The 21,972-nt window shown below is 44.3% G+C and overlaps 1 protein-coding gene across 3 annotated transcripts in view; it reads right to left on the bottom strand.

Annotated features, from left to right (window-relative positions):
* caskin1 (CASK interacting protein 1) overlaps positions 1 to 17,138 on the bottom strand; it is a 563,705-nt gene extending 546,567 nt beyond the window's left edge. For all 3 annotated transcript variants that reach the window (XM_052021715.1, XM_052021714.1, XM_052021713.1), the window contains exon 1: positions 16,851 to 17,138. In XM_052021715.1, the coding sequence (XP_051877675.1) occupies positions 16,851 to 16,944 (94 nt within the window). In that variant the 5' untranslated portion in view covers positions 16,945 to 17,138. The remainder of the gene's footprint in view (positions 1 to 16,850) is intronic.
* Positions 17,139 to 21,972: the final 4,834 nt, after the last annotated feature.

The raw sequence follows: 21,972 nt of genomic DNA on the forward strand, positions 1-21,972 counted from the left end.
CTCTTATAAATTTCTATAGATGTATGGTGGAGAGCATTCTGACTGGTTGCATCACCACCTGGTATGGAGGTTCCAATGCACAGGATCGCAAGAGGCTGCAGAGGGTTGTAGACTCAGCCAGCTCCATCATGGGCACAACCCTCCCCACTATCGAGGACATCTACAAGAGGCGGCGCCTCAAGGCGGCGGCATCCATCACTAAGGACCCTCACCACCCGGGACGTGCCCTCTTCTCGTTACTACCATCAAGGAGGAGGTAAGGGAGCCTGAAGATCTACACTCAGTGATTCAGAAACAGCTTCTTCCCTACACCATCAGATTTCTGATCTATCCACGAACTCTACCTCATTATTCCTTTTTTTTCCTGCACTATTTATTTATTTTGTAATCTATAGTAATTTTGTGTGTTTGCACTGCACTGCTGCCACACACCAACAAATTTGACATTATCTAAGTCAATGTTAATAAACCTAATTCTGATATCACTCAATACCTCCACCTGACAAAAATCTCTCTCAAACTCAAAAATTTCAACTGACAAATCATCCTCAGATTTCTACCTCTGTTTATTGGGAAAAAGAATTTCCCAAATTCACTCTTAACATTATGCCCTTATATTTCTACTCCCCCATCAGATAAAGTAGCTTCTTGCAACTCCCCTTTCTTATCTCACTAATTAATTTAAATATCTTGATTAGATCATCCCTCAACTGTCAAAACAAAAGGAACCACAAGCCACACTTATACAACCGGCCCTTATGATTCTATCTTTGGAATCTTAACATCACAAGACAAAGGAGCAGAAGTAGGCCATTAGGCCCATCGAGTCTGCTCCATGAGCTAAACTAAAACTATTCCTATCTAGCCCCAATTTCCGGCCTTATCCCCATATCCCTTGATACCTTGACTAATTAGATACCTATCTATCTCCTCCTTAAACGCCCCCAATGATTGGGCCTCCACAGCTGAACGTGGCAAAGAATTCCATAATTTCACTAGCCTCTGGCTAAAGAATTTTCTCCTCATTTCTGTTTTAAATGGGTACCCTCTAATTCTAAGACTGTGCCCTCTAGTCCTGGACTCACCCACCAAGGGAAACAGCTTAACCACATCTACTCTGTCCAGTCCTTTCAACATTCGAAATGTTTTATGAGGTCCCCTCTCATTTTTCTGTAGTCCAGTGAGTACAGTCCAAGAGCTGACAAACACTTATCATAAGTAAGCCCTAACATCATTCTGGTGACTCTGCTTTGTTGCCCATTCCAGAGGCAACCTGTTGTCTCTGAGGTCAGGTGGGGACTGCCCAAAGTTCTGCACAAATGAAGCATCACTCCTCACATTTGAATTCCAGCCCCCTTACGAACAAGGCAAAAATTCCACGAGCTTTTTGATCACTTGTTGTACCGTCGCACCAACCTTTAGTCAGTTTTGTATTCAGACACCTCGTCCTTTAGTTGCTTCCCACCCTAGAACTGAACAAAATATGCCCTGGCTTGTCAAACTCACAACTTCTCAAACTGAACTCCATCTGCCACTGCTTGGTCCACTCAGTTGGACTATCTTTACAACTTCCTCTCTCATCTATATAATTTGCTATATCTCCCAGCTTACAAAAGCAAGGAAGATAAATGAGGTTAAGACCCTATAAGATCATATGACATAGGAGCAGAATTAGACCATTCAGCCCATCGAGTCTGCTCCACCATTCAATCATGGCTGACTTTCTTTGCTTCACCATTTTTTCATGGCTGACTCGTAACTCTTAGTGCCCTTACCAATCAAGAACCTATCAACCTCTGCCTTAAATACACCCAATGACTTTGCCTCCACAGTCCTCTGTGGCAATGAATTCCATAGATTCACCACCCTCTGGCTGAAGAAATTCCTCCTCATCTAATTTTAAAGGGACATCCCTCTATCCTGAGGCTGTGCCCTTGGATCCTAGACTTTCCTATTAATGGAAACATCATCTCCGCGTCCACTCTGCCCAGGCCTTTCAGTTAAAGTGCAGATCAACCAGGTGGATGGCGGAAAAGGCTCAAGGTCTTGAGTGCTCTCCTCCTGATCTAGTGATATGGAAGTGTGCAAGCTGCCTGCCTTCTGTCAACTGAGATCATTCATTGACCAATGGGATGTACAAGAGTGCAATCCAATGCCTTAGGATTTGAACCCGAGATGCCAATACATAACAGCAAAGAATCCCATCACAATCAAAGAGGTGAAGTCCATAGAGCAAACGGAAACCAATATGTTCAACTGACATCTTTTGTTCAACAGTGAGTTACACAGGCAGGGAAGAAGTCTATATTTTGGTCATTACCAGTTATCTATTAACCCAGGTAGGCTGGGTTATGGGAAAGGATAGATATGAGAAAGCCTTGCACACTTGCACACAAAAATGGCTTTTTGGTAAAGGCCATTTATAATCAGTTTAAGCTGCTCTTTGAAGCCATTACAGTCAAAGTCAATGACTACATATACTATCATACTTTTGAACAATAGGTACCCAGATGGAGAATTAAGAGCTGGATGTCCACTGTTTTTTTTAAATGAAGGTTCCAAAAAGATGCTTTAACGACATGTGCACTGGACAGTATTTGATAGTTGCCTATGTGTTCCATTGCACTGAAATACTGTGGTCTTAACCTTTAAAAGATAGATTTGCATGTAATCTCACCTTGTGTGTCACTTTCAGGACACCCTGAAGTACCTTACTGCCCAGATAAGGTTTTATTGCAATGCTGATTGGGCAATCAGGATCAGCTGACACTGGGGATACCTTCTCTCCTCCAATCCGAAGAGCAAAAAATGGGGGCTTGATTCCAACCACTCATTTGAGGGACAAGCACTCAAGGATGTGAAAATCTGGCCTTCTGTTGCCCATCGTTTATTGCCCCTGAATAAAAAAAACCTTGCTGTATCATTTCAGGGATTGGTTAAGAATCAACCACAATTATTGGATCTGGAGTCACATAAATACCATAACCACTTAGAATGGCAGATCTCTGTTCCTATTATCTTATGATCTTATTGACTCTTTATCATCTCAGTGTGCAGACTCTGCCTTGCTCCTGAAATATATATTCCTGATTCATCGCCCCAGAGTATTGCCGTGTTTTTAACTGTGCCTGCAAGATAATTTCAAAAGACAAAAGTTTCTACAACTTAATCTTTCACATCATTACAAGCTTTAAAAAATTATGCATGACAAAATTCCCAGTGCAAAATTCCCCGAAGTTGGGTGAGCTTAGCTTTGAAATGTTATTAGATCTCAGGCTTTTGATGGTGATTACTTTATAATGAAGCCATACCCCCAGCACATGCCCATGAGCAGAAGCTGGGAAAGAAGACTGTTCTGTGCTTTCAAATTCAAATGCCTCAATGCCATTATGAAATACAGTCGCTGTAATAAAAGCCCTGCAGCCCCAATATTCATATTTCCTCACGAGCAACTGACTGCGGGCAGTCATTACAGGATAAGGGAGCAGGAATCCCTTGTCAAAATCATTCACTCTCAGCATTACCATGAAGCATATCACTCGATAACAAACTGATATGATGATTATCTGACTGCTTCAAAGAAAGACTTGCATTTCTATAGCACCTTTCAGAATATCACAAAGTACAGTCGCTGTTGTAACATGGGAAATGCAATTTATACACAGCAAGATTCTGCAAGCAAAAACATGATAATGTGGAGCCTTGACCTCACAATCTACCTCGTTATGACCTTGCGCCTTATTGTCTGCCTGCACCGGACTTTTTCTGTAACTGCAACACTTCATTCTGCACTCTGTTATTGTTTTACCCTGTACTACCTCAATGCACTGTGTAATGAATTGATCTGTATGAATGGTATGCAAGACAGGTTTTTCACTGTACCTCGGTACATGTGACAATAATAAACCAATTCCAGATAATCTGCTTCTTGTGGGATAAATATTGACTAAGGCACCAGGGATAATCCTGTGGTCTTCTTCAAATCTTTGAGGTGGGATCTTTTATGTCTAAACCAGCCGCAGTTTAATATGCCATCCAAAAGAAAACACTTTTGGCAGTGCTGCACTCCAAATGTCAGCACTTAATGCTGAAGTGGGATTTGAGCTCACAATCTGCTGACTGAAAATCAAGACTTCCACTCACTGAGCCACTGCTAACCAGACTATGAAGTACTTATTATTTAACAAGTAAAATGTATGGTGCTACATCTCACATTAACTACAGGGGGGTCAGGAGGAAGATGGTGGGGGGGTGGGGAGGGAAACTTCTGGGAGGAGGGAGAATTAATCATCAACTCGTTTATCTTAATGCAGCATTCTGCACAATTTCACACATTGTCTCAGTGACAGAAAAGTCAGCAGCTGACACATGAAGCAATGGTCTGGTTTGATAAATCCCAGTGCTCTGGAAACTCTGATAACCCTAGTTTTCACCTCCAGCCCCTTCAGCCCATCTACTTCTCTGCTGTAAACCCACATTTTAGTTAAATGATCCAAAACTATTTATCTAAATTATACAAGATAGTGTACCCTGTTATTTAGGAAGCACACCGTATATATTAGCATGGGTTCACATGGGGCTTTGTTACGCAATCTAGTCACGTTTTCTGGAAGAAATGATACCTCTGCAATATTGTCCCAATAACCTAGGACAGTGATTCTCACTCTTTTTGAATGAAAGACTCAGAAGTTGACACTTGACAAAATACATGCCCCTTCATGAATGCCTGGTTGCATCACAAGCCACTCCATAAAAGGTAGGGTGTCTGGGATTACCAGGGGCTCGTTGCAGTCCTGTGGCTATGACGGGTACATAAAACATGGAACAGTACAACACAGTGCTGACCATGATGCCAAATTAAACTAAACCTGAACATGATCCCTTCATTCCCTGCATGTTCACACGTCTGTCTAAATTGCCTCTTGAACACCACTATCGTGTCTGCTTCCACCACTATGCATGGCAGCCCATTCCAGGCACCAACTGCTCTTTGTGTAAAAAATCTTGCCCCACATGTCTCCTTTGAACTTCCTCCCTCTCACCTTAAATGCATGCCCTCTAGCATTAGACATTTTGACTTTGGGAGAAAGATACCAGCTGTCTACTCGATCTATGTCTCTCATAATCTTATAAACTTCTATCAGGTCTGGTCGAGAGAAAACAACCCAAGTTTGTCCAACCTCTCCTTATAGCATATGCCCTCTAATCCAGGCAGCGTCCTGGTAAACCTCTTCTGCATCCTCTCCAAAGCCTCCACATCCTTCCTATAATGGGGCGACCAGAATTGAATGCGATACTCCAGATGCGAAGACATTGGACAAACTTGGATTGAACTTTCAGTGAATTTGATATGTCCACTCTACTACAGCTGCACCATGCACTTTGGTAACAGAATGTAAAAGGTGAACAAGTACAAACAGTAGACTCCAGACATTTGGCAAAAATACAAGAAAATGCTAATGTGGCCTTTCTGAAAGAGAGACAAGGAACTACTTGAATTTATACAATGCCTTTCATAATTTCAAGATGTTTCAAAGTGCTTTTCAACTAATTATTTTTTGTCCCAAGTACATGAGTTAGGTTTTGGTTGCTGGTAGCTTAACCAAATCACATCTATACTTCACACACAACAAATAATCTGCTGGGGGAACTCAGCAGGTTGAGCAGTATCTGTGGGAGGAAAGGAATTGTCGACGTTTTGGGTCGAGACCCTGCATCAGGACTGAGAGTGGAGAGGGGAGATGGTCAGTGTAAAGATGAAGGGGGAGGGGGAGTGAGAAAGGATTCCAAGGTGATTGGTGGACTGAGATGACAGGCAGGTAGTGCCAGGGAGGGGAGGTGAGCGGGAGTGGAGTTGGAAGACAGTGGCAGGTGAATGAGAGATGGGGGAGGGGGGTGGAGAGAGACCCACTCACCTTCCCTCCCTGGCACTACCTGCCTGTCATCTTAATCCCTCCTCAGTCCACCAATCACCTTGGAATCCTTTCCCACCACTCCCCTCTCCACACTGACCCTCTCCCCTCTCCACACTGACCCTCTCCCCTCTCCACTCTCAGTCCTGATGCAGGGTTTTGACCTGAAACATCAACAATTCCTTCCTCCCCTCCCCACAGATGCTGCTCGACCCGCTGAGTTCCTCCAGCAGATTGTTTGTTGCTCCAGATTCCAGCAGTCCCTGTATTTTAATTTCTTTATATGATAGATTATGTAAATTAATCAAAACACTTGCAGTACATGTATTTATGACTATTTGTTAACTTACCATGGGTCAGAAGGGGTATAAATTGTGGACTTAAATCAAGATTAAAACAACTGAACTACAAATGGAACCATGGATGTTCGAGCTAATCTTATCAGATGTATCATCTCACACTTTGCTGTCACTTTGTTGGGAGTTTGTGTGGGCTCAGCTGAAATCGTGCTGCAAATAAATGACTAAACAACAATAAAACAATTCAGGCGGCAGGAAGAGCAAGAAAGCCCAGGATCAGGGTAATAAAATAAGTGAAATGAGAGTGAACGTGTAAGAGAAAGCATCATAGACAATACAGACGGAAATATTATAAAGAGTTTCAGCCCACAGCTACGGAGATGATCGGTCAGAGATGGATGACTTGAATTATCTGAAATCGCTGACCAATTCTGACTTCTACTGAGGTTTTTGTCCAGTACTGAGAGGGTAATGTGTGTATAACCTTGGTGGTTGAGCTTAGCTTTGATGGAATAAAGTTATTGTAACCAGTCTACTGTCACTTCTAACTGGTGTTTTCTTCTGCAAAGAGCGACCATTTATACAAATGGTACTTCAGGTAACATCCTCTCCAACAGCACAGCACAAGACATTTGGTGCAGATGACGTGCTCTCATCTCAGAAGAGATCAATCCTTTTTGATTCTGAGGTGACAGGGCTACCTACTGAGCCCAGACTCACTTGTCATACAACTTAACATCATGAACTGCAAACAACTCTTGTCTCCAAAGGTGGTCATATGTGACTGGATGGTGCCAAATAGGTTCCTGAATGGTGTTCTCACATACCTAGGACACTGGATCTCAATGGATGAGACAGATGGACACTCCTCCATGGATACACCCTCCGACTTCAAGATGTAATGCATGAATTTGTCTGGACTTCCTAAACAGCACCTCCTTTTAGCATCCAGAAGGACAGTGCATACGGCAATGGGAAGCCCACCATCTTCGAGCCCCTGTCCAAGTCATATACTATCCCAGCTGGGAAATATATTGCCGTCCCTTCATTGTTGCAGGGACTCTACTTCATTAGGAGTTTGAGGAGATTTGGTATGTCACCGAAGATTCTTACAATCTTCCATAGATGTACGGTGGAAAGCATCCTGACTAGTTGCATCACAGGGTTGCAGAGGGTTGTAGACTCAGCCAGCTCCATCACGGACACAACCCTCCCGCCATCGAGGACATCTTCAAGAGATGGTGACCCAAGAAGGCGGCATTCATCACTAAGGACCCTCACCATCTGGGACATGCCCTCTTCTCATTACTACCATCAGGGAGGAGGTACAGGAGCCTGAAGACCCACACTCAACGATTCAGAAACAGCTTCTTCCCCTCCACCATCAGATTTCTGAATGGTCCAAGAATACTACCTTGTTATTCCTTTCTCTGTCTGCACTATTTATTTTTTGTAGTTTATAGTAATTTTATGTCTTTGCATTGTACTGCTGCCGCAAAACAACACATTTCATGTCATCTAAGTCGGTGATAATAAATCTGATTCTGATTCTGAATATTTACTATAGCAGCTTCTGCAATTGCCAATGTTGCAGCACCAGTGGAATACAAAATAACAGGAGGGCGGTCACTTTATAACTTAAGTGCGTGGGAATTTCTTCTCATATAGGGTGTAAATCTCTGGAAGGTTGTGGAGGCTATATCACTGGAGGTATTTTCGAAAGATTGAGGAACTCAAGGCTATGGGAACTGGCACAGCAGAGGAGCTGAGGCCTAGGACAGATTAGCCAAGGTCATATTAAACAACAGGACGGGCTTAGACAAATGGCCTACTCCTGCTCCTATTTCCTATCTTCACCTGGAAAACTTGAGCAGCTCGCTACGGCACAGCTCGGGATGGACAATAAATTTCCTGGTCGACATCGCACAAGTGAATGAACATTTTTTTAAAAAATTACTTAATTTACTGGCCTCTGGTACCAGTTCCCATCTGTACCTAGAGGGTTGCCCAATGGAGGCAGGAACCTTAGGGGCAGGCGACAGAAAGGTGGATTAAATGGGAAACATTTGCAGGGGTTAGAGAGACTGATGCGGTTGCTCTTTCAGTGAGGCGCTGGCTGAATACACTGCCAGGCAGATAGCAAAGGGTAAGATTGGCAATTAGTAATTGGTTTATTATTGTCACATGTACCGAGATAGAGAAAAACTTTGTTTTGCATGCCATCTAGACAGATCATTCCAAATATAAGTACATTGAGGTAGTACAAAAAGAAAAACAATAACAGAATGCAGAATATAGTGTTGCAGTTACAGAGAACGTGCAGCGCAGGCAGACGATAAGGTGCAAGGGCCACGATGAGGTAGATTGTGAGATCAAGAGTTCATCTTTATCGCACAACAAGTCCATTCAAGAGTCTTATAACAGCAGGGTAGAAGCTGTCCTTGAGCCTGGTGGTATGTGCTTTCAAGCTTTTGTATCTTCTGCCCGATGGAAGGGGGGAGAAGAGAGAATGTCTGGGGTGGGAGGGATCTTTTATTCCATTGGCTGCTTTCGCGAGGCAGCATTAAGTGTAGATAGAATCAATGGAGGGGAGGGTGGTTTTCGTGATAGATTCTGCCATTTCAACCGTTCTGCACGTACCATACAATGATGAAGTGTCTCAATTATCTAAGTACCCAGGCAGTGCTGTATTTTTCCAATTTATTCTACAATCTTGTAATATTCCATTTCATTGATTATAATAGATTTTTTTTCTCTCAAAAAGGAATGGCGTATGTATATCTCCAACCATGCAATCCAAACCCCACAGCAAGTGCCTTTCCATTTCCCTTAGGTTTTAAGGAAGCTTCACAACAAGCAGAGGAACAGGTTGGGAAAATGCATCTGCCAATGTATGGAGCACGAGTGTCTTCCAGGCCAACACACCCCATTGTGAATGTTTCTCGTTCTCCCATCGCCAAGCAGAGAATTTCACAGCGTCAACAATAAAGACAAAATTGTTAATTAGTCCAGATGATCCTTTGTTCCTAATTCAAAGGGTCTAGCTTACAGATCTGGAGAGGTTTATAAATAATTTACAAAGAAATAAAAGAAACATGACTTTCTTCTCCTTCCCCCTTCCCCAGGGTGCTTATACTCCATCCCCCAGGCTTCTCACAACAACATTCAGAAAGACCCCAGCAGTTTCTGATTGAGGACAGGCTCATAAGAATATAGAAAACGCGAGCCATGGTAGGCTTTATGGTCTTTGGACGCTGCTCCACCATGCAGTAATATCACGGCTGATCAGATCTTGGCTCCAACTTCACTTATCTGCACATCCCTTTAACCCTTTACTCACCCACAATCTAAAAGTCCATCTGTTCCAGCTTTGAACATACTCAATGATTCACCCACCAAAAGGTTTGCAGGGAATAGAATTCTGAAAGTTCTCAACACACTGGGAGAAGAAATTCCACCTTGTTTCCAGGTTGTATGAGTTGTTCTTATTCTGAAGTTAAGCCTTCCCCTACTATAAGCAGCATCCTCGCAGTATCTATCCTGGCAATCCCCTTGGCTATTTCCGTTCCAGAACAAACTGGGTGTTAGTCGTGCTTGGATGGGTAGCACTCCCATCTCAGAGTCTGAGGGCTGTAGATTCAAGTCTCCCTACAGAGACCTTAACATATAGAGTCGTAGAACACAGAAAAAGTCCCTTTGGCCCATCAAGTCCGAGCTACTATCAACTACACATTTACACTAATCCTGCATTCATCCAAATTTATTCTCCCTACATTCCCATCAACTCCCCTCATATTCTACCACTCACCTACACACTGGGGGCAATTTACAGTGGCCAATTAACCAAACAACGCACACGTCTTTGGAACATGGGAGGAAACCGGAGCACCTGGAAGAAGCCCATACAGTCACAGGGAGAACGTGCAAACTCGACGCAGACAGTACCCGAGGTCAGGATTGAACCCAGGACTCCGGAGCTGCGAGGCAGCGGCTCTGCTAGCTGCGCCACCATACCGCCCCAAGTTCTGTAATCCCAATACAGTATCAGGGGAGCCAGCTGCACTGTTGGGCTGCCTTCTGTCTTCTCAGATAAAACATCAAAAGCAGCTATTAGAACATAGAACAGTACAACACAGAACAGGCCCTCGTCCCACAAGGTTGTGCTGACATAGCTAATCCCTCCTACCTACAGAATGCCCATGTCCTTCCATTTTCCTCTCATTCGTGTGCCCCCAGTGAATTTGCCTCCACCACCCTATCAGGCAACGCATCCCAGGCATCCACCACTCTCTCAGTAAAAAACTTACCCTTCATGTCTGTTCTGAACCTACCCCCTCTCACCTTAAATGCATGCCCTTTGGTATTGGATCACTCAATAATGGGAAAAAGATATTGCTTGTCCACCCTATCTATGCCCCTCATAATTTCATACACTTCCAACAGATCATCCCTCAGCCTCTGCCGCGCCAGAGAAAAGAGCCCAAGTTTGTCCAGATAGCACGTGCCCTCTAATCCAAGCAGCATCCTAGTAAACCTCCTCTGCACCCTCTCTAAAGATCAGAGGACTTGTCCCCAATGTCCTGGCCAATATTATCTCTCAGCCAGCAACTCTAATGCAGGTGATGAGTTTGTCGATACATGCGCATTTGCAGGTGCTGGCAGTGCACAAAATGTCCCATTCTGTACTCCACAGTTATGTCCACATTCCAAATGTATTTCATCAACCGTAAAGTGCTTAGAGGTGAACTAAGTTTGTAAAATATGTCATAAAAGGAAAGATCCATTATGTGACATCTTTCAAAACTCAGGACGTCTCCAAGTGGATTAACAACCAATGGAGTGCTCTGGAAGTGTGGGAAACTAGGTTGCCAATTTGTGCATAGCAAACTACCACAAGCTGTAACATGATGACGGCCGAGTTGTCTGCTAATGTTTCTTGTCCTATTCACCAACTCCCATGATGGTGAGACCGAGGTATCACAAGCCTAAGCATAGCTGTAGTTAAAATGCTGAGAAATGTACAACCAGAATTAATGATCGAAGAGACCATGTCGACACTTAATGGGCCAGATACGAGGTCAAAGAATCACAGAATGTTTGTGTCACGGAAGAGGGCCATTCGGCCCACTGAGTCCATACTAGCTCTATGCAAGCACAACTCATTTAGTCCCACTGCCCTGCTCTCTCACCAAAGCCCTGCAAATTCCATCCTTTCAGATATTTATCCAGCTCTTTTTAATGCTAAAATTACTTAGAACAGTCCAGCACTGGACAGGGCATTCAGCCCACGATGTTGTTCTGATCTTGTTGCCAATTTATACTAAATGTCCTCCTCCTGTGTATCATCCATATCCCTTCATTCCGTTCATGTGTCTATCTAAAAGCCTCTTAAGCTCCACCAAACTGCCTGCTTCCACAACTGTTGAATCTGCCTCAGCAATTATTATCTGACAGTGTATTCCAAACCCTAAACACTCACTTGTAAAATTCCTCATGTCGCTTTTAGCTCATTTGTCAATCACCTGGTTCTCGACTCCTCTGTCAATGGGGATGGTTTCTTACTGTCTACGCCAAGCTCTTCATAATCTTCAGCCCTAGCATCAGAAACCCTGGCAACCTCCTCTGTTCCACAGAGAACAACCCCAGCTTCTCCAGTATGCCAACAAAACTAAAGCCCCCTCCCATCCCTGGAATCGTTTGCATAATTCTCTTCTGCATCCTCTCTGAAGCCCTTGCATCTTTCCTAAAATGAGGGGGCCCAGAGCAGTACTGAAAGGATTCTAGGAGCAGGGCAAGTGATGATTGGTGAGAGGTGCAGGCAGAAGATAAAAAATCTCCCGCTCCTCTGTAACAACAGGAAATGATCTACAAGTGGGATAAAGCCAAAAGGCAAACAAGTTGCATTCATTTAGTGCTCCTGTGCAATGAAGCATTTCACAGAAGTGCAATAAATCAAAATCTGGGGCACTGAAGTAGATGGAGTAGAACTAAAGTTTAAAGGAGATTTACGAGGTAGAGAGAGGTAGGTGCGTGGAACACACTGCTAGGGGAAGTGGTGGAAGCAGATACAATAGCAATGTTTGAGGCATTTAGACAGGCACATGAACAGGCAGGGAGTGGAGGGAGGTGAACCACATGCAGGCAGATATGCAGTTTAAATTGACATCGTGATCAGTAGAGACATAGTGGGCCGAAGGGTCTGCTCCTACAACTGTACTGTTCTATGTTCTATATTAGAAGAGGTAGATGGATTTCATTGAGCTGATACTCTATGTAACTCACACAGATGGGATTTCATTGAGCTGATACTCTATGTAACTCACACAGTGGTTCCAGTACCTGGAAGATTTCTTCCACAAAGCCCTCTGCTTTCGAGACCAAAATCCCCACATCTCCTCTACATCCACACCACCAGATACAATATAAGCAAACCTGCACTGATAAAGCATGATCAGCAGGAGAAAATGTCCCAAGGGTGTTTCACAGGACCATTATCAGGCAAAGTTTAACATATCAAAAAGTCATGCAAGGAATATTTCTTGCCCACAGTAGTAACATTTAAGGAGAGGCGAGTTTAGGCAGCAAATTTCAACAAACAGTCATGATCACTGAAGGCAAGTCTGAAGGTGCTGCTTCCAGTCATTTTCATTTCAGAGTGGAGTGTTTTATTATGGAATCAACACTGCAATCCTAAAGTATAAAATGTGACAGAAAGAGACATTCTCATTGAAATAAGATCATGCCTTTTAATCTGTACATTAATGCAGTGTCACAGGAGGAAGTGCAGAGGTTGAAACTGGAACTAATTTTATGATTTGGATAAAACAAAATTAAATGACCATCACAACATATGTAATAAAAATTTCATAACTGCATACAAAAATTATCATAAGCTTTTGTGGAAGACAGTACACTGTGGCAATGATTTGCTAGTATGTAGGCTTGTTCTTACCAGCAAGACACAAGGCTCCCAGTTTAAAACAAAATGTAGATGCATGTCATAGTCACAATTTTGTTGCACTGAAATTGTGATTTTACCCTTTTGCTTGCTGTACCACTGCAGGGAACAGTCAGAAGTCATCTAGGAGTGTAGCTGGAGTGACACGTAGGCCAGACTAGGTCAGGATGACGGATTCCCTTCCTGGAAAGTGAACCAGTCATTTCCCCTGGCAACGTGTTCCAGGCACCTACCACCCTCTGTATAAAAAAAGCTCGTAAATCTCCTTTAAACTTTTCTCCCCTCAACTTAAATCTATGCCCTCTAGTATTCAACATTTCCACCGTGGAATGATGTACCCCATCTACGTACCTATCTATCTACCCTATCTGTCTATGCCAGACTCTGACTGTCTATCCTATATGCCACCCTTTCAAGTAGCCAGTTCCAGACCTATCAAGTCATAGAGAGATACTGAACACTTCTTTATGTTCTACTTCAACCTCCATTATACTGAATTCTCAAGCAGTCACGCGGGATTTAAACTCACCATGTCGGGTTTACTAGTCCAGTAGTTTCACCATATTGACGTCACCCTATCAAAACAGCAAGCAACAGGAGCAATGGACAAATGCAGCCTGCAGCAAGATTACCCAGCAAATATCAACACATTCCTGGCATTCATGAGCCTAACAAAAAGAACAATTCAAACAGTCCCTCCACAGTATCCCTCCACAATATCCCAAACTGGTTTACAGGAACATAACTCAACAAAATTTAATACTGAACCTGTAAGGAAACATTAGGACACATGGCCATAGATGTAGGTTCTGAGGGGCATCATAAAAGGAGGAAGAGAGATGTTTGGGAAGGAATTTCAAACTTTTAGATCTGGGCAGCCAAAGGCATGGCTACTGATGATGAAGTGGTGAAGTTGCAGGTCACGCAAGGAACCAGAGTTAACAGAGCAGAGATTTCAGAGGTTTATTTGTCAGCTACACAGAGATTGTATCAATGTAGAAATCATAATTACTAATCAACAGAAATGAAGTGTGGTATCAATGCAAGATGGTGTGGGAGTCCTGATATCCCTTAAGGGCCCAGATCCCACCTTGAAAATCTCTAACACAGGTTATGCACCATTCAATAGTCAAGACAACTTCCAGTAGAGGAATCCAGAGAATGTCTCAGAAAATGAAAGTGTCAAGTAGCGTGTGTGAACTTCTTGTAAAATGATAAACCTTTTCTGAAAAACAACCTCTTATCCAAGAGACACAAAAGTTCACTTTCAAAAAGCTTCCCATGTATCCACCAACTGGATTCTTCAAGAACACGAGTGCATCAGCTCTTTATGAGGACAGGGGATCAGGATCACAACATATTATAACACAACAATGCTGATAATCGATTACATTGTTCATAATCGCACCTCGCTGGGCTTTAAATACCAAAAGGTTCAACATGAATGCAAGTCTCTTTTCAATTAGGACACCATTTATTCACATCAAGCTACTTCAAAACCCTCCACCCCCCCCCCCCCCCAACACACACACACACACACACACACACACACACACACACACACACAATTAATGCCCAATGTAGTCTTTGCATAGTCATTCTATGCAATGGAAGAGCTATCAATTAAGTTTCAGATATAGAACTGAACAAGATTCACTATATTCATTACCATGCAATTCTCAAGTTTATTTTAGTCTCCATTAATCCTTGTTTAAAAGAGGGACGCACTTTCATTAGAACTTGCAACCATGATAGAATGGTGCAGACATCACTTCTCCAACCTTTGAGAAATTCCTGTTATTAGTACATAATAAGAGTTTTCATTACAATTCATTCGTCTTTGAATCCCATGTAAATTTAGAATTCTGATCTATCATTTAAAGTGTCCACCAGCCAAATGCGTTTAATTAGCAGATCTGCAGCTTTGTAATCAACGCCCACTTTCCAGCCCATCAGTCGTGAGTTAAATCTAGAGCAGAAGGAGCCTCTGTTGATTTGAGGGTGTAGAAGCAAGAGCACTCAGTGCCTCTGGAGTGGTAACAGGCTCAGGGAGGCTGTGAGCTACAGTGGACCGTCAAGCAGGCTTCCCTGGTGTGCACCATGACTACCTGTCACATTTCATTCCCTTTAGGTTGCTTGGGCCCCAATTTCAACACTGCAGCCACAATCTCTACAATCAAGTTAAACATCAGTTTACACTGGGGTGTGTAGTGAGCTCCCCTCCAGTGTTTCAACAGTCTGAGATGGGCCCCTCGTCAACCAATTCATAACGCAGCAGAATCTGACATGATTTACCTCACAGCTTTCCATTGGCCTGGCTTTACCAATATATCTCAGCTGAGATACACCACATAGAGAATTTATATTTCAACATTCAAAGGTGTGATGGGAGTCACTTATCTCCCGTGGTGGGAAGTATTAACTGGGAATCTCCAACCTACACTAATGGAAACAGTGCTCGCTGGGACAAGAAGTGGCAGAATGTTAGAAGGCACTGGGTTACTTTTGAATATGACTTGTAAACAAGACAGTGGGGGAGGAGAGAACGAGAGAAATAGAAAGGCAGAGAGAATGGGAACGAGTGATGAAAGAGAGGGGTGAAAGAGAGAAGGAAATGAGGGAACAAGAGAGAAGAGAATGAGAAGGGGAAGGAGGGAGAGAGGAGAGAAAGGGGGAAGGGTGACAGGGAGAAGGGAGGGATCAGCAGGGAGCAAGGGACCGGTGGGGAAGGAGGGAGTGGGGGAGAGAGAGGGAGGCAAAGAGGGAGGAGGGAGAGCGAGGGACAGGAGTGGGAGAGAGGGTGGGGGGAGAAGGGGAGGGAGGGTGGGGGGGAGAAGGGGAGGGGGGAGAAGGGGGGAGAAGGGGAGGGGGGAGAAGGGGAGGGGGGAGAAGGGGAGGGGCGGAGAGGGAGAAGAGGGGGAGAGGGAGAAGGGGGGGAGAGGGAGAAGGGGGAGAGAGGGGGAGAGAGGGGGGAGAGAGGGAGGGGGAGAGGGAGAGGGGAGAGGGGGAAAGGGAAGGGGGAGGGAGAGGGGGAAAGGGACTGGGGGACAGGGAAAGGGGAGAGGAGGCGGAAGGGGCTAGAAGGAGGAAAGGGGAGAGAGAGAGAAAGGAGAGAGAGAGAAGGAAGAGAGAGAGAGAAGGGAGAGAGAGAGAAGGGAGAGAGAGAGAGAAGGGAGAGAGAGAGAAGGGAGAGAGAGAAGGGAGAGAGAGAGAAGGGAGAGGGAGAGAAGGGAGAGAGGGAGAGAAGGGAGAGAGAGAGAAGGGAGAGAGAGAGAGAAGGGGGAGAGAGAGAGAGAAGGGAGAGAGAGAGAGAGAAGGGAGAGAGAGAGAGAGAAGGGAGAGAGAGAGAAGGGAGAGAGAGAGATAAGTGAGAGAGAGTGTGTAGTGAGAGAGAGAGATGCGTGAGAGAGAGAGAAGGGAGAGAGAGAGAGAGAGAAGGGAGAGAGAGAGAGAGAAGGGAGAGAGAGAGAAGGGAGAGAGGCGGGGAGAAGAGAGCAGAGCTTCTACCGAGGCGTCATCCACATTACCAGCTCATGTTGCCGAACGGGTGAACAAGGCAAGAGCATCTGAAGGTAGTGGATCCCCTCCCCTTGTCTCAGGGTCACCCCCCGACAGGACACTCCACACACACACAAACACAGACACAAATGCAACCAAGTGATCGATGCAAATGTTACTCACTCGCTTTGCCTTGTTTGGGCCGTTGCAAAATCTTCTGTACTGCAGGCACATCTTCGCTTTTGACAGCTTGGAGTAATTCCTGATCTTTCCCCATGGCTGGTGTGTGAGTGTGTCTTGTGTGTGTGTGCGTGTGTGTGTCTGTGTGTTTTATATCCGATGCATCCTAGGCTTGAGGAGGTGAAGAGACACAGAGAGGAATATTCCGCACGCCGGCGTCAACAGGGCATGGAAACAGAGACTGGGAACAAACACTATAGGTCAATGACAGAAGCACCAAACACCTCGCCTCCTGTTTGACAACCCACCCATCCAGTCCCCTCCAAAATAAAAGGGCAGCACGGTTCTCCTTGCCTGCCCAGGCGGGAGTGCTCTAGGGGAAGACGGAAGCCATGGTTCCCAGTTTAATCCGCTCTCAACCCCATCGCATCGCAGCTGCTGCCTATCTCTCTCTCTCTCTCTCTCTCTCTGAGAGCGAGAAATCCCAGTGCTCCTACTCTGCCGCAAGGTGGAGTGAGATTGTACAAGGTCCAGATCATTACATCCCTCTCATACTAAACAGCAGAGAACCTGGGTTTATTTCTGGAAGCGGTCTTAAAGAAATACTGCATGGGAGAGACAGACAGACAGACAGACGGGGCGGGGGGGAATCCTTTAAATGTTTCCCCTTACGTGCATATATATGACTGCTTTTTTTAGTGTCTAGTCGGAAGAGCAAAGGAACACTTTAACCCGCCCGCTGGGTGTAAGGGAGACTGTTTTGAGGGTTCAGTCAATGCAGAAGAGGTTCAGTTGGGTTACTCCTGGGGTTGTGTATCGAGGGGAGGGAGAGACCCTGCATTATTGGAGCATTTCATTTTGATGGCCTTAGAATTCAGCAATGAACCTTCTAAAGCAGGCGCCGAAGTAAGATTTTGGGCTTGGACAGCTCCCGGCGTAAATTACGTCGGATATCGGCGGTACTGAACAACCCTGGGCTAACAGGATTCATCACATACCCACTCAGCCTCCTCCCACTTCGTCCGTGGTTTTCCATGCTACTTAACACACCACTGCATGTCAATTCCATGTCAACACAATCCCTTCAGCGAGTTATTAGACAGGTTCTGTATTACTAGCTGGTCAAACCAGAATTGTCCACGCACCTGTGGTGTCCCATCAAGTTGGTTATCTGAAGGAACGCCACATCTGTCCGAGAGGCAGTCTGCTGTTCTCTCATTGGTTATTTTTAACTTGAGAGCAATGCTAATGATGCCCCCAGGCTTTGGGTTATGCCTGTCACCGGGGTTGTAAATGCAATGTTCACAGGGATGGCAATTAACTTGGGATGTTCTCCAGAAGGGTACCTCGAGGATTGTGTCTGAACCTCAAGACCACATGCGCAGATAAGCAACCTATTAGTGAATCAAATGTAGCATAAATAGAATATTTAATATTTGGTAGGAAACTGTTCCGCATGCAGAGGTGTCTAAAATTAGGAGGCAAGGGTTTTGGGGTAAGGGGTTTAGAGGGGGTCTGAGGAAGAATTCTATCACCCAGAGGGTGATTGGAATCTGGAACACACTGCCTGAAGGGTTGGTAGAGCCAGATACTCCCACAACTGTTAGGAAGTATCTAGATGAGCACTTGAACCGTCAAGACTACAAACCAAGTATTGGTAACTGGTGTTAGCATGGAAGGGTACTTGAGGTTGGCATAGACATGGTGGGCTGAAGGGCCTGTTTCTGTGCTGTGTGACTCTATGACTCTACATGTGTAACTTGCAGGGCTATTTTCCATATCCCAATATTCCATAAGTTTGGAAGTTGTGTCTAAAACCAATGGACCGTTAACAGTGGGTGATAGCCCATCCACTTAATGGGCTTGAGGGGTCATTTGTCCAAATCATTGTACGATCCTTATATTATAGTCCTTATGTAAACATTTGGACATGTTGCACTCCTCTCCAGGATATACTTTCTAGAGCCTTGGCCCTGGGCCAGTAAACAGGCATCTAATGGGTAGTCAAACACATGCGATCAGCATGGCCCTCCTCTCCAGTCTTCAGGTGAAGGGATTCTTATTGACCTCAGCACCATCTTGCATGACAATGAGCTGCGGAAGAATTGGCAAGGAGAACAGGGATCTCCCCATTCCACAGTGTGCAGGATACATGAGATATTTAACGGACAACCAACTGTAACTCTTCATGCCTTCCAGTCGATAAACATCCCCCGATTCCTTCAAGGCAGTCCCGTAGACACACACATACATTCACACAGTTCAATTGCCTTGTATGCCTTAAATCAAGAATAAACAAGAACAAAGAAAACTGTAAATATGATGAGTATTTCCAATGTGTTTATTTCAGACATCTGGCATTCCTTCCTTATTCCTTTTGTAATTTCAGATAATTATCCCTTATTTATACTTTCTCTAGACTTGTGTTATCTTACACAACCTCTTGCTTTCTGCCCTATCACAGACTTTCCTTTTTGTCCTCTCCTCCCCACTCAAATCTCTGCATCGTAAACCTAAAATGTTGACTCTATTTCTCTCTCCGCAGAGCTGCTGAATATTTCCAGCATTTTCTGCATCGATTTTAAATTTCCAGTATGTGCAGTATTTTGCTTCTGTGTAAAAGATACACCCAGTAAATTCAGGAATAACTGGTTGGGTTTAGGGAAAGAAATGTACATTAAACTGATGTTGATTGACAAGATGATTGTCCATTGCAAATAAACATTGAATGTGCAAAAGTATATTTGGGTAGTTTGAAGAACGTGATCGATATGGATAAACATTAATTCATCAGGTAGATTTTCCTGCTTGATCAAGGCATGTTGTTCTTGATTATTGGCAAATGGTACAGAGGTGAGGAAAGGCTCTGAAGAAAGGCCACTGAACTGAAATGTTAACTCCCTTTCAATCCCCACAACAGCTTCCTAACTTGCTACGTATTTTCCTGCCTTTTTCTGTTTTTAGTAAAGAGCAAGGTAAAGGCGTTTGGAATTGAGGAGATTATTTTATTGTTTAAAATCTTATCGACTGTTCGTTTTTTTATTGTTTAAAATCTTATTGACTGAGGTCTGGCAATCAATTTGCATACAGCACGAGATAAAAATATAGTGATAATATCCTATGAATCTCTTATTTCACGTGTACATTATGTATAATTTATGTTAATTTAAGGTTATATTAAATTATGTTTGTCCTCACCTTGTAATATACTGTGCTGCTGCTGCAAAAGTTAATTTTCATGGCACTTATACCCTGTGTATGTATGCCCATGACAATAAACTTGAACTTGAATTTGAAACATGCTCTAGACTATCAGGGAGAGTGGCTTTGCTCACTTATACTATAGTGTCATGGGATTTCTTGCATCCACCATAGATGGCAAAAGCACTGGGCTTTAAACATCTCACCCAAACAATGCATCACCAACACTGCAGCAATCCCTCAGCACTACACAGCAGGCATCCACAGAAATGTATCTGAGTCTCCAAGGCAAGAAACACTACCCAGATATAATCGTGCTGGAAGGGCACCTGAGGGATACCTGGGTAAGACAGGGCTGTGGGCTAGATGGATGCCTGCTGTCAGGAAAACCGAAACTAATCTGGAAGAAAAAAAATTACTTTGACTTCTTCCATTTCCTTGCTACAGTGTCCTAACTACCCTGAGGAACTGTCAGTCTTACAAACAGCCTTGTTTCCAGGTGCAAGGAAGTCATACAAAAGAAAGCCGATGGTGACTTCTCCAGAAGTCAGAGATGTTGGTTGGGGCAGGGCTATATCTTCTTGTTATCTCTTGTGGAGATCCTTGGGACATGTGTTCTCATGGACATTCATCCTTCCTTAATTAGGTTCGTTTTCTAACGATCAAGTTGATGACAGCAAGCCTTTGTTCTCTGTCCTTTATATTACAGCAACCAACAATATGACACCTGCACAGATCATCACATTTAATAGAAATCAACTTGTAGAGGTCTCTGATGCCACATTTTCATAGTTCGGCTCAGAGTCATACAGCACAGAAAAAGGCCCTTCAGCCCAACTGGTCCATGCTGACCAGGGTTCCTACCTGAGCTAATGCCATTTGCCTGCATTTGGTTCATACCCTTCTAAACCTTTCTGATCCACATACCAGTCCAATTGCATTTTAACTGCTGTTAATGCACCTGCCTCAACCACTTCCTCTTCTTCTTCATTATTTTCTTGATAAGATTGTCATTGCTTCAAGCCTTTGATTGAACTGAGCTTGAGCTACAAACAGTCTGCTGGAGGAACTCAGTGGGTCGAGCAGTGTCAGTGGGGGGATAGGAATTGCCGACATTTCAGGTCAAAATTCCTCTCCTCTCACAGATACTGCTCCACCCACTGAGTTCCTCCAGCAGAATTGTTTGATGCTCCAGATTCCAGCAGCTGCAGACTGTTGTGTCTCCATCAAATTGAGCTGGCTGTCGATTGGTAAATTCAGCATCTTTCCGCAGATATATTCTTGTTGAGGTGGCTCTACGTGGAGGACTGGTCTCTTTGCCAACTTCTCTTGCTCAGTCAGCAGCAACCCATGAAGTTGCTTGGGATGGCTAAGAAGATCTGGCATATCCTCGTTGACCCTCTGTAGTATGAAAGGCCAGGTGTCAGATGGCAGTGACGACACTACTGACCCCCATGGTCGGATGATAGCATTGCCTATCGGGTCAAAAGCTGCACCACTGTCAATCAAGGGTCCAGCTCCACCCCACCCATCAAGAGCACATCTAAGGATTGGCTTGTAACTCACCTTTGTTCTTGACCCTGAATCATTGGCTTGTTTGAATTACCTGAACGGGCTCCACCCAGCTACAGCCCTATAAAAGATGGTACATGTGGGCATTTCGCTCTCTTTTCCGCTTGCTGCCGGGGTCGAGACCACAGGTGAGAGGGTGCACTTCCACAGGGGTCTAGGAGCGTCCTAAGTAGATTCTAAGTAGTGTAGAGCCGTTGTTTGTCCAGATTCAGGGGGTTCAGGCAAAGTATTTGTTCGTTCCCTGATCATTTGTATTAGTTCGTTGCATGTGCGCACGTGTGTGTGTGAGCATGTGTGCACTTCACCCCTGTTGTGACTTCCCCCACGTTTCGCGATCACCCGTGCGAGTGTG

The sequence above is a fragment of the Pristis pectinata genome, chromosome 8 (genome assembly GCF_009764475.1).
Source record: "Pristis pectinata isolate sPriPec2 chromosome 8, sPriPec2.1.pri, whole genome shotgun sequence".
NCBI classification, from domain to species: Eukaryota; Metazoa; Chordata; class Chondrichthyes; order Rhinopristiformes; family Pristidae; genus Pristis; species Pristis pectinata.